We start from the raw sequence: 13524 nt of genomic DNA, 5'->3' as shown, positions 1-13524 counted from the left end.
GTTGCGTACCCTGGTTGGATTTTCCTAAAGTTTGGTTTTTGGGGGGGGGGGGGGAAGACACACACACGCTTAAAGGGTTTCCCCCAGATTGTTGTGGATAGTATTTCTACCAGCTAGTCTTTGCAAGTCAGCGCCAAGTGGTAAATATGAGGAATGGGACGTGGCCAAAGTGTGTAAGTGAGTTTGGCTCTGCTTTTTAACATCATCATTAGTACATGAGGGAGACCAGGCCCTGCAGTGTGTGTGTGTGTGTGTGTGAGGCGATTGATCCAAAAGTCCTCGCTGTCAACCCAAATAAGAGTGGAAATTATGAAAGCGAAAGAGGAGAGAGGCAGGGTGGAGAGAGACAGAGAGAGAGAGAGAGAGAGAGAGGTTCCACAATTCCTTCAACAATCTTTAGCCTCCATTTAGTTATCAATGGTCCTCATTACTGCTGCGACAGACACCAGCCTTCTAACGCTCTTTTCTCTAATATCTGGATCCCTCGGTTTGCGTGAGAGAAACAGAATTGAGAGTTGAAGGAGGGAGAGAAAAAAAAAAGGAATAACATAAAAAAAAAAAAAAATGGGGGTAAATACAGAATTCCTGTAAATTGGTCAAAAACTTACCCCACCACCCTTAAAATAAAGCCCCTGCAAATAAAATCACAGCAATTTGATGGTCTGGCCTGCCCTCAGTATTATTTAAGTAATAGCCTGTTATTATTGAAGAGAGGGAGAGAAAAAGGGAATGACTATTATCTTTATGTGGGTCCTTTAATTTTAATGCACCACAGATTTATAGCTGGGCATTCCAGTGGGGAGGCCCCTCCCTGCTGTTAAAGGGAGCGGGCGGGACACGACCGCAGTGGCTCTCACAACAGCCACTACCTTCTGACAAACAAGTACAGACTCTCAGAGTTGGAGTGAAGGATCTCCGGCTCTGCCAACGATAAAATACCAAAATACCCTTTTTTTTAAAAACACTTAACCTCCAACGCCTGCCCTCCACCTTTTCTCACAGTGTCTGAATTCTTCGATGACACTTCAGTGATCGACTCCCAGCAGTTTGGGTGTGAAAGTACAGTCTGGTCGTTCCCAGAGGCTGGATCAAGAGCATCTTTCTGCTTTCTTAAATATGTTTTGACAACTGTTGCTATTTATTTTATTATAGATATTTTTTTATTTACCGTAGCATTTCCGGTCTATCGGTTGCAGGAGTCACCAACGTTTGCTACTTGAAGAGTACTTAGTAATACAAAGAGCTACTTATTTGATACAGACTTCCGGAACAATGTACAGCGATCCCTCTCCTATCGTTGTAGTTGCGTTCAAACCGCGAAATGAGGAAAAATCGCAAAGTAGAGGCGAGATACTTATCGTATTATTTACGTATATATTTACCCTTTAGGCTCCTCCCCCACACTGTTATCAACCCTCCCTAGACTGATATGCTGTTAACAGGCTTCCTCTAGCAAATGCCAAGCATGCGGTTCCTCTGGGAATTGAACCCAAGACCCTCCGCTTTCTGCTTCCGATGCAGGCGTGCTTACTGCTGTACCGTAGAAAATGCTACGATGCGTGAGCCAATCAGCGTAAGGAAGACAGAAGAGCCTGCTCAATTAGCTAATAGTACACCGAGTACCCATTGTATTATTCAGTGGCATGCCGTGTACGATCTCGTCTAGGTAAACAAAAACTTTTTACTGCGATGACTAATAAGAACCCAGCTCTCCTCAAGGACAATGACTGAGCTGGTTAAGCAATGATTCGTCATAACTTTGTAAATAAGAGACTTCCTGTCAGACAGTTGGTTGGCCTTTTACCAGAGCTAATGTTAAACCTATTAGGGTTAAAGGTAAAGTAGGTTCACAGCAGTTTGAACATCGGCCTCGGAGCTGGTTAATAGACTGTGACTCTGTGTGAGCTGTGAAACCCTTGTTCTCACCCTCGGTTGACCCCCGCAGCCCCAGCTACTGTGGGCTGGACGGTGGGCAGTGATACCCCAGGTTACTGTGTGCTTTATTAGCCACACATTATACAGCTTGTTTTGTATTATGCTGCAGTCTTGATCAGGGGTCACTGTGCCCCATTAATCAGATATTTTGTCTTTCTCGCCAGGCACTCCACAGGCCACCCCCGACCCCCATGAAGGAGCACCATCTGTCCCCGATGCGCGAAGAACAATTATCCGCCCCAGGGAACGAGGACGGCCCACAGAACGCAGGGGCGGCAGCTTCGGGCACATGCACGTCTGCTAACGTCGGCAACTCTGGAAGCAACAAAAAACCACGATCACGGACCAAGGTATGTTAGCCGTCGTTCGATGATCATTCATCCTCGGTCCTGGTAACCAGCAGGCCTAGTTGTGATGTTTAATATCTGCCTTTAATTCCAGATCTCTCTGGAGGCCCTGGGCATTCTACAGAGCTTCATCCAGGATGTGGGCCTCTACCCAGACCAGGAAGCCATCCACACCCTCTCCGCACAGCTGGACCTGCCTAAACACACCATCATCAAGTTCTTTCAGAACCAGCGCTACCACGTGAAGCACCACGGTCGCCTCAAAGAGCTGGGGGAGGGCGCCGCCGCCAGCGGAGGTGTGGACGTCAGCGAATACCGAGAAGAGGAGCTGCTGTCGGGCTCCGAGGACCCGGAGTCCAGCGAGGACGGAGCTGAGGAGATCTACCAGTCCACAGAGAGCAACAATGGGAACTCGTCAGGGCTGAACCAGGCTCCGACCTCTGGAGGGTCTGGAGGGGCCAACGTCGCTCAAGAGGAAGGCAAGGACAAGGGGGTTAGTCGTCCTGGTGGCACCCTGGCCCCCGGGAGCTCCTCGTCCAGTCCTAGAGAGCAGGCCGACTACCAAAGGTAAAGACAGACCAGAACAACGGAGACGAGCGCGCTAAGAAGGAGAGAGAAAGGCAAACCGGAGATCGATGATAAACTGAACTGGAAAAAAAAAAAACCTGCAGCTGCACAGAAACTGTACAAGACTTTAAAGATAAGGTAGTCTATAAAAAAATAAAGAAAAAAACATGTGACCTAAATCCTTCAGTGGACTCTGTTTAGTGACAATCCCAGACAGACGTGTGAAAACCTGATGGTGGTTCAGTAAAAATTACCTCAGACAGCAGGTTTACAGGACGACGTGCAACGACTGAATTTGTGTAACTGTGAAACAGTTTTACCATGAATAGCATTCAACCCCGCGAGACCTGGACGGAAGCAGGTGACGTTACTGCTGCTTAGGCTTCGAACGACACGAGAGGCACAAACGCTACGAAACGGTTTCTGCGGAACGTGACGAGCCACCGGGCCGATCGTCACGGACGAGGAGAGACTGAACAGTGGCGGAGCTTCATTGGCTCCCAGTCCTGAAGAGTGTCCCTGCTCCTCGTCTCTAAAGTTTGAGCACAGCCCTTCTTTTTACATTTACACTCCCACAAGCCATAGTTGCTTTACCTGACAGAGTGACATTTTTATCCTGGAAGTGTTTCTCCGTCTCTAATATCCCCCCAAAAAAAAAATAAAAAAATAAAAATAAAAAATTTCCTCAGGACACTTACTGACGTTACTCATGCTGTCACCTGCCTGGAAAACACGGACTTGTGGATAACCTATGTTGGTGTAACTGTCACAAAGACAAAAAAATGATGTCCCTGTCCCATCCTCAGTGTCCCACTCCACAGCCCCTCTACCCTCTATTTAGCACTTACTCGTCACAAAGACACTCCTAAATGCCAGGCCTCTCGCTTTAACTACGCCATCCTCCGACTCTGAAGTGAAAGAGCAACTTTAAAAAAAGAAAGAAAAAAAAACCAACCCTTCACTCACAGTACGTGACTTCAATCAAAGATTCCAGACTTTCAGTTAGGTTCTGAGGACAGACACTAAAATCCACCTTTTCTTTTTGTCTGAGTGGAAGTAAGGAACCCAGTTCTCACAGTGCAGTGAGTTCTGGACTCTGTGCTACAACCCCATTCAACCACACACACAAAAAAAAAAAATAACTGAACTGTCACTTTTAAAACACATAGTCTGTGCCAGGAAGACACGCTCGGGTGTTTTTGCCGGACACTCGGAGCCTGTGTGACTGTCTGTGGACGCCCACGTACATGTGGCCAGAGAGGAGGGAAAAAGAAAAAAGAAAAAAAAGCTGAGAAAGGAAGGACAGAGCGGAGAGTCAGCGACCAAACAATCAGTCACTTTATGTGCGGTGTAGTCCAACCCTTCCACTCTTCCTCTCTCCATCACTCTCTCCTCCTCCTCCTCCTCTCTCCAACTGCTGCCCACAGTCCTGTGTTTCACCACACCTACCCACACTTTAACTGCAACCACCCTATTTATTGCTATCTTTATCCACCATTATTATTATCATTATTGTTATTATTGTTGTTATTGTGGTTAGAATTGCTGTCATCATGTGCTTTTTTTTTTTTTAGTTTTATTTCCATGGTTTTAAATATTGGTTTTTAGATCAGAGCGAAGAGAGATGGTGGGACGAATGACAGTAGAGGAGAGGAGAAAAAAAAAAAAGAAAGAAGCAGTTACTGGAGAAAAAAAAAGCATTAAAAATGTCATGTTGTATCTGCCAGATTTTTATAGTTCTGTTTTCCTAAAAAAATAAGACAGAAAAAAGTTAAATGTTATAAAACAAAACTGTGCTTTATGTTGCTGCAGTTGATGACAATCGACGTTTTTTGAGCCAGGAAAGAAAAGTGGCAGGTTTGACTCACTTTTAATGTCTGTAAATACCCTACATGGGATTATAATTATTATTATTATTGGTATACTTTCTTTTTTTTTTTACTTTAATCAGTAACATGTCTCAGTGTTTGAGCCACTTTGGAAAAAAAAACAAGTCGGTGAAAGTCTGTTTGTTTCCATGTGCAAGGCAAATGTAATAGATTGACCAGAGTATTTAAAAAAAACAAAAACAGGCTTATTTCTAATGTTCTGTGCAGTTGTGTGTCAGTGAAACAGTCTGTGTGGTATCGACTGTCCTGCACTCAAACTGTTGTATCAGCCACCGACACGGCTGTGGTTTTTCTGTGTGACAGGAATCAGGGTTAAACTCCAACCAATGAAAAAAATCCTAATTCATCCAGTGTTGAAGTGAATTAAAATTTGTGAAATGAAAAGTAAAAAAAAAAAAACATGTCTGGGTTTTTACTTTTTAAACAGCCTCACACACATTCTGTGAAATGAAAAGTAAAAAAAAAAAATGTCTGGGTTTTACTTTTTAAGCAGCCTCACACACATTCTCACACACACACACACCAGGGTAAGACTGTGTTTGCCGTTTACATTATTTATATTTTATATTCACATATATTTATTATATGTGGTTAGATTTAATTGTAACTTTGCAAATTCTTTAGCTGTATTTGAATTAAAATTTCAGCATTCTACAGTAAAGTAAAAGTAAAAAAATTGCCCATATAAACACTTATCAAAATGTATATTATATAAACATATAAATGCAATGCAAATATATATTAAATAAAAGATAAAATAGCTTCCTATGTAGGTTCTACCCCATTCCCGTCTTCTCAGTGCATTTTCTCCATGTCTTTGTTTAATAAATTATTCTACAAAACTAAAAATACTTCAACTGAAACTCACACTGTCACAGTGTGTACTTTAAATACACAGAAACACACACGGAGTCACACAAAAACGCCGCATAAGAGTAAATGAGTCTTCGGTCTGATCAGCCTCCACACAACAATGGCCGTGTTTAACCTGCCACCAGGAGGGAGTGTGAGTGCTGGACACCTTGAAGGAACCGAGTGACGCTGATGAGCTAAAGGGTCGAGGTCTTTTTTTTTTTTTTTTTTCCTCCACTCAGCTCATCATCTGGACAATCAGCTCAAGCTGTGATTCCGACAATTATTACCACTAAATTATGATGATCTTCTGCAATTTCAGCCTCGCTGTGAGCTGTAGGAGGCCACTGAAAAAAAAACCTTCTCTTCTGAAAAATGTGCTACTCTGTGATGCCACGGATGTACAAATAAAAAAAAAACCCTTGCTTGTCAGACAACAACGACTGCCCAATGTATGGAGCCGTATTTCCGCTAGCTCATACTTTAGCCCAGGGTTGTCAAACATACGGCTCGGCTTTATAAAAGTGAAAAAAAAATATATACACTAATAACAACAAATAATATACACATTTGCATCAAAACAAAGGGTGGAAAAACATGGACTTATTGTCATTTACAGGTGACAGCTAATCAGGCTGTACGTGGCCCCTGAACCAAAATGGGTTTGACACCGCTGCTTTAGCCACTTTCCTCTGGGCCGGACCTTCTGTATGGAGGTACCAGTTGTATGTACACTGACCTTCTCCTTCCTGGATGGGGCGTCCCGTTTCTTTATGTAACTCAATGATCAGAAGTTAAAATGGAAAATGCAACTCAACCTAAATCCGAGTTAACCTCAGAGTGAGTTGCCTAATAACGTTCGAAGGCGTCCACTCCATCTCACAGAGCGCACTGCATTTTTAACAATGGCGTGCATTGTGTATAAAATTGAAGAGGCGAGCGGTCGGTGAGGAGTTGGGGGGGGGGCAGACGGAGGGAACACTGGGTCGAGTCAACAACGTGGCCACAGGAACCAAATATTGCTACATTTGTAATCAAAGAAACTCAGGAAATGGAAAAAAGAAAAAAACAAAATATGACCCAGAGGACTGTTGATGGTGGAATTTACTGGAAACCGTGGAGCTTCCTGTGTTTACTGGGTGAAAGAAAAATCTTTGGAAATTTACATTTTTTCTGAAGGCAAATGTTCAAAGCTAACCGACGCTAACTAGGACACCATCTCGCTAATTTCAGGCTAGTTTGGAATAGCTTTCATTCTAATTACACCATCTCGCTAATTTCAGGCTAGTTGCCTAAACCAGGGGTGTCACATCAACATCAACAATACAGTTCCCCTTGAAGGGACGGGTATAAAAGGAAGACTGTATAGATCAGAGATCCCCAACCTCTGGTCCGCGGACCAGTACCAGTCTATAGGTCATTTGGTGCTGGGTCGAAGTGGAACACAGTGAAAAAAATTTACTTAATTCGAACACAGTGAAAAAAATGTACTTAATTCTCACTAATTTACTACATTCAAAGAAAATCCAGTCATATCCATTACCTTTCTTTATTCAAAAATAATCTGGCAATATTTTAAAATAATATGTCATTCAGACTGATACAAACAGAATAGAGTCTAAAAGACGTCTTATCGGGTCATACAAACTGACTTGGCGGGCCACATTTGGCCCGCGGGCCTTGAGTTTGACACGTGGGCTAAACAAATCAGTCTTTACTAGGGAAGTTCCTCTGCCAAAAATTGTCTGTAAAAAGTCAACTTTACCATCTGATCAAGAAGAATGTCTTGTTTTGAAGCCGCAGCCGATACAAACGAAAAAAAAAAAAGGACTCAGACACATGGAGGACATTATACAGGATAAAACTAATAACTGACCAAAAACCCGATCTGAGTGATGAAGTCCATCCACACTGGACCTCAAATGTTATTACTGACCGAATAAAAAAAAAAAAAGGGAAATTGGATTTTTTCTTTCCGATTCCCAAAACTCTGGAAAATAAGCAAAAAAAAAAAAACTAAATATAAATGCGATTGCTGCTTCCCATTCAACCAAAGTTAATTTAAATATGTGATCGCCTGATGACATCTGTTCCACTCGGATATTTGCTGCTGGTCTTAATGGCGGTTATTAAAATTTTATACCCCTCCCATAAACCTGTTTGTGACGGCATGGTGGGAATACTTATACAAAGGCCTTGAACGCTGCGGCACTTCCTCCCCCGCGTTAGGCTCTTCCACCAACCAACACCCCCCCCTCCGCCGCCCCATCCTTCATGTTACACTCTAACGCGCCGCCTCTGTGTGCCACAGCTTTGTGGCGAGCACCTCTGGTTTTCATTCAGTACCACCCATTCCTTTGTTTCCTTCCACCTCATCCCTAAATCTCCTAATTCATCTCATTATTCGCTCAATTGGTGGGGCTTTAAACCCTCCTGCCCCGGGTCCTACGGAGCTGGTAGTCATTAGGAGCCGGGATTTGCGATGTAGTGGAGCATGGGAGGTTGGGAGGTGGTGCGGCAGGGACTAAAACACTTTGTCTCTCACACAGATTACACACTTGAAGACAATCACATTCGTACACATTCGCAGTGTGATGAAGTGCCTGAGGAAGGCCGCGTGACGTCTCTGCAGTTAAAAAAAAAACCGTGCCGAGCACTAGAGTTGGATGGGAGTCAGGTCTGCCGGGCCGAGACAGATATGCAGACAGACAGACAGACAGACAGACAGACAGACAGTAAAACATGAGGCGGTGGTGAGACCACCCAGAGGTCTGTGGTTGTCACAAGTGGTGCATCTGCGAGCACTGGAGCATCCGCCTAGAGTAATGGATTCTGGGAATCTCTCAGGATGCTAATTTGAACGTCTTGTGAACGCCATCAATTAAAAATCGCTCTTATCACTTCTTTTAGATTTGGGATTTTATTTATTAGTTTAACTCGTTGCCTGAAATTGGCGTTCCCAGTACTGGAACAAACACCAGTATCTGTCTACAGTATAAATAATAGGCGTTCCCAGTACTGGAACAAACACCATTAAGACGTATCTGTCTACAGTATAAATAATATAATCTGTAATTTGGAGAGAAAATTAAACTCCATTTTATTTGTATTGCCCAAATTCGTTATGTGATTTATATTTATTTTAGGGCCGTCAATCAGTTGAAAAAAAAAAATACAGTAATCAGGTTTATCACAGGGGTGTCTGCAGGTTAATTGTGATTAATCATGATTAGTCGTGATTAATCAGCATTCCTGTATATGACATAAGAAATCTGTATATTGCTGGTACAGAAAAACAAATAACAGGAGGTAGATCTATGTGTATAATAATAATGTAGGCATAACTCCAGCGTTAAAATTTCCGGACTATTGAGCGCACCTGAATATAAGCCGCACCCACTAAATTTAAAATGAAAAAACAAAACAAAAAAAAACAGTCTCTCTATAAGCCGCAGGTGTCCACATTGTAACATGGACTGCACTATATTTTGATCCCTGTTTTTATGTCCCAGCCCCTTAGCAACAAACGTATCTCTGATTGGCTCTGGCTCTTCATTGTTCCTACTGAATGCGTGACAAATTGAGCACTGACTGGTCCAGATTTCAGATTTATGGGAGATTTTTCTTGTGTTGATTTTATGAAGGAACGAAAGATGAAATGGGAAAGATGAAATGGGAAAATGCCAAGTGCCACCCACTGTTTATCAGAAGTCATCAATGGATGGATGATGGGTAGATGGATGGATGGATGGATGGATGGATGGATAGATAGATGGAGGATGGATAGATAGATGGATGATGGATGGATGGATGGATAGATAGATGGATGGATAGATGGATGGATGGATGGATGGATGGATGGATGATAGATGGATAGAGTAAAGTTACTTATAATTAATTACAAGAGTAATAATAGGCAAACTATTGTTGACTTAAGACCTTTATAAAACTATAAGAGTCGCCCCCTAGTGGTCCTTGCTCGATCACGATATCCATTCCCTAAATACGGTCTTCGCTCCCGACTCCTTCAGCTTCTGTGTGAAATATCCGTTCACGGATGTGTTATTGACCCATACACCCAATGATCCACTCCACTGAATACAGCAGGAGGCCACAGGTGTGTGAGCCCCCTCTGCACGCTGCATTGTGGGTAATAATAGTTACCAGCAACAGCTGTGTCTCCCTCTCCCCCGTTTTCACCTCTAATGTTCTCTAATCATCCCTCGATCAGTCCTAATAGCCTGCAGTGTTGGCCTCACAGCTGTCTGAGGGGCCCTGGGTATCCAGACACCTGTCAATCTCCCACACTTGAACACACACACACACACCATACAAGTACACACAAACCAAAATGGAAATTCGGAAAGTTTTTTACGCTCATAGATCTCTGTGTACAAGACGGTACAAACGGGAAATTCATCTCTTTCGCAGTGCGGAATTAGACCTTTGATAACATGATATCATTTTTTTTCTTGATGCAAGTTGCACACACAAGGTGGTGTCAATCATATTATAATTACCTATCAATAGCAATAAGTCCAGTTTTTGTTCCCAAGTATATTACAAGTACAAGTATATTATAAAAAATATTCAGATTTAATGCCATATCATTAAAAAAAAACATCACAGGGCATGAAGTGTTTGTTGTAAATTTTTTTAACTTTTTTTTTAAATTTGTCACGCCGGCCGGATTGACCCCCCCCCAGCGGGCTGATTTTGGTCCGCGGGCCGTATGTTTGACACCCCTGGTGTAAATGCAGAGCAGGCACCCCTGCAGGCTAATATGCTTCAATGTGAAAAAATGTGACAAGTTGGGGAAGCCGGCATCTGGCTCGGCTCGTGTTGGGCAGCGCTGCATGTCGGATCTAATGCAGGGAAGACGCAGACGAGAGTGGAGAGAGTCACTGAAGGAGAGAGGAGGTGGGGGGAGGTGGGGGGGGGTAACTAAACAACAATAGACTGCCAAAAAAATAAGGACTACTTGTCAAGGACGCAGCCTTTTATCAAATCCTTCCTGACGTTTCCAGTCGATCTGACCAATTTCAGATGTTGTTGTGGGTCCGAGAGAAGAAACAACTAGTGTGTGTGAGTGTGTGTTTGTTTGTTTGTTTGTTTGTTTGTTTGTATGTGTGGGCCTGTGGTTGTGCGCTGTAAAAACTCCCGAGTAGCGTGTGAATTAAAAATGTCCCGGGCTGCACCGGGTCAGATTTGTCTGATCCAATCTGGGTATTTGTCAGACGACATCTTCAATAAGAGAAGGCAAACAGCTGCTGTAATTAAAAATAAATCACACTCAGCATTTCTATAAACCCCCGGAATAACTAATCTGGACTGGGAACATGAAATATGCATGAAGGCAAATGTAATGATTTCATCCATCAAAGGGTTTTACTTAAACCTTTTAAAGCGAGAGTCTTGTCTTGTGGCGGTTTATTCTGCCGCTGCAGCCGTCGGGCCAGCCGTGATGATGGAGATAATATTAGTTTAAAGAGTCACCAGGGGCAGGAAGTCACTCGGTGCTCGTCTGAATCCTTCGGCAGCTTGAACTCTCTGATCGAATCAGGGTTTACATCAGGTGTGATTCAATAACACCGACGGATTTGATTAGAATCATTTTGTTTTTCTGGGAATAAAAATGTTTTTTTTTTTAATATGATTTATCAGTTCATATACTCACATACATTAGCAAAGTTTGGTTTCCAGTGATATTTTGATGTGGGAATCTGACATCTTACTGGGAACGGATCAATACTACAGTGGGGTCATTTCAACAGATAATGCTCCGATAATTTTGTTTTTCTGTTAACACAGTTAAGAATACGTGTAATAAGTAGTCTGCTGGCTCAAATGAAGAAATAAACTAGCTCACAGGTAACTTCAATTTGTCCAGAACAAAAATCCATTGTAACAAACAAAAAAAAACTTGTCTACTGTAAAATAAAATACCTCAATAACTCAATGTAGCCTTATCTCCGATATCGGTCACAATTTCAGGATCAAACATTGAAAAAAGAAACTATAACCTGTCTGATCCGATACCTAAGCCCAAATGCTCCACATAACTTTTCGCAACATGCTGTAAACAGGGACTCTGTTGCCGCAGCAACAGTGTCAGCTATCAGATTAATATCTTTATCAGCAGATACTACAAGTATCCTTAAGAGTATTGGTATGGTAGTTGAAAAAGTTGTACCAGGCCATCCCTACTATTTGTTTATTGTTTACAACATGTAGCACCGAGACATGTCGTGGGCCATTAGCATTAGCTACAACATCCCTACATCTTAGCCCCCATAGTCTGACGGCCATCTTGAAATCATAAATCATTGGTACGTTAATTTTCATTAGTACGTCAATACAACAGGACGCCGTCCTTTATTTCTATCCGTCTTTAATGTTTCCTCTCTGTCTACTCCCTGACCTTAGCTGTGACCTCTCAGTATGAACCGACACCAACTCTCATGTTTATTTCTACTGGACATTAGTCGTCGTCGTGCTGCGAAAGTGACAGCAACAGTCAGTCAGTAACCACACTGTGGGCTGTCAATTGTCAGTGTTGTTTATTCTCATTAGGCATTAACCGCATCTATTGAGCAGCGCGTCCTGGTTGAACGGGTGTCTGTCACTTATTCTGTCTCCGTGTTTGTGTAAGAGCGTCCAAACGACGGCTCGGCCGGTTCTCCAGAGCATCACGGCTTCCTGCAGCCGCTCGCTCGCAGCAGAAGAAAAACAAGAATCATTTAAAAATTTACTACTGTGGAAAAAAAAAAAAAAGTCAGGGGCTGTCTGTATTAATGTGTCTGGGTGTGTGTGTTTGCACGAGCGTGTGTGTCTCTGTGTGTGTGTGTGTGTGTTAGCTCGAGCTTGTTCTCTTTTATAAAGTCAACATCAAAACGCAGCCGGCGATTTTGTCGTGCATGCGGTTTTTTTTTTTTTTCTTTTTTTCTCCGAGAAAATATCAGTACCATCTCTTTGAAACACACACACACACACACGCACAATGGCATGGACACAGTGTATTCAATATTCATCACCACCAGCTGTCACATAATGGGACTCCATCAGTTGAAATAGTTAACCAGCTGTCAAAGCAGTGACACACACGCACGCACACACACAGTCAGGCACAGGAAGTGAAAGGAAAAGCCAGGATCGTCAATGAAGACCTGATAAAACACATCTAAAGTCAGGGTTACTGCGTTAAAGCAGAACACACACACACATTCACACTGATTTTTCATCCTCTGCTTTGTTTTATGTCGGTGTACCATCAAAAAAGTTGTCCATTTTATGCTAGCTTTTTGGTCAGTTGGCAGTAGTGAGACTCAGATCCCAGCAGGACCAACGGGCAAAAACCAGCGCGAGAACTAATAAATAACATCCTCCGTTACGATATTTTTTTCAGTCTTTCGTCAAACATTTGCAGCATTGGACAACATGCTGCATTACGTGTCATTCGTTTATCCCATCGACGGGCCCCACTGCGCCACCCATGGGCCACGCCCCCTACTTTGAGAACCTCGGTAATAATGTATTTAAAAGCTTCGGACATAAAAAGGTAACCGTCAACCGTCAAGATGGAGTTAAGTATTTAAAAGCTTCGGACATAAAAAGGTTGAATAACCATCAAGATGGAGGTAAACGCGCACAGCTGTCCTTTTTTTTTTTTTAAATCAACGGTTGTGATGAATGTCGCTGCATTCAAGGAACATCGGGGAATTCTTGATAAGATACGAGAACACATGCAGGTATTGTAAAAACAACCCAAAAAAAATGTTCGGGCCTTAAAGGGTTAGTCCTAGAATTTCGCAACGGCTGAGTCCACAACAAACGTCCCTTTATATACACACTGTTAATCTTTTTTTTTTTTGCCTTTTTATGTGTACGTGTTCCACCTCAGGTTTCACCCCTGCTTCAAAAAGGTTCGTATTAGC

At 42.7% G+C, this 13524-nt stretch overlaps 1 protein-coding gene across 5 annotated transcripts in view; it reads left to right on the top strand.

The window, feature by feature from the left end:
* satb2 (SATB homeobox 2) overlaps positions 1-5137 on the top strand; it is a 51710-nt gene extending 46573 nt beyond the window's left edge. For 3 of the 5 annotated variants that reach the window (XM_017039708.2, XM_017039706.2, XM_017039705.2), the window contains exons 13-14: positions 2079-2285; positions 2377-5137. In XM_017039708.2, the coding sequence (XP_016895197.1) occupies positions 2079-2285; positions 2377-2853 (684 nt within the window). In that variant the 3' untranslated portion in view covers positions 2854-5137. The remainder of the gene's footprint in view (positions 1-2078; positions 2286-2376) is intronic. The other 2 variants (XM_017039709.2, XM_008328015.3) reach the window with 1 other exon arrangement.
* The last annotated feature ends 8387 nt before the right edge of the window (positions 5138-13524 follow it).

The sequence above is a fragment of the Cynoglossus semilaevis genome, chromosome 16 (assembly GCF_000523025.1).
Source record: "Cynoglossus semilaevis isolate Cse_v1.0 chromosome 16, Cse_v1.0, whole genome shotgun sequence".
Lineage (NCBI taxonomy): Eukaryota > Metazoa > Chordata > Actinopteri > Pleuronectiformes > Cynoglossidae > Cynoglossus > Cynoglossus semilaevis.
This window is presented reverse-complemented; position numbering and strand designations above follow the sequence as displayed.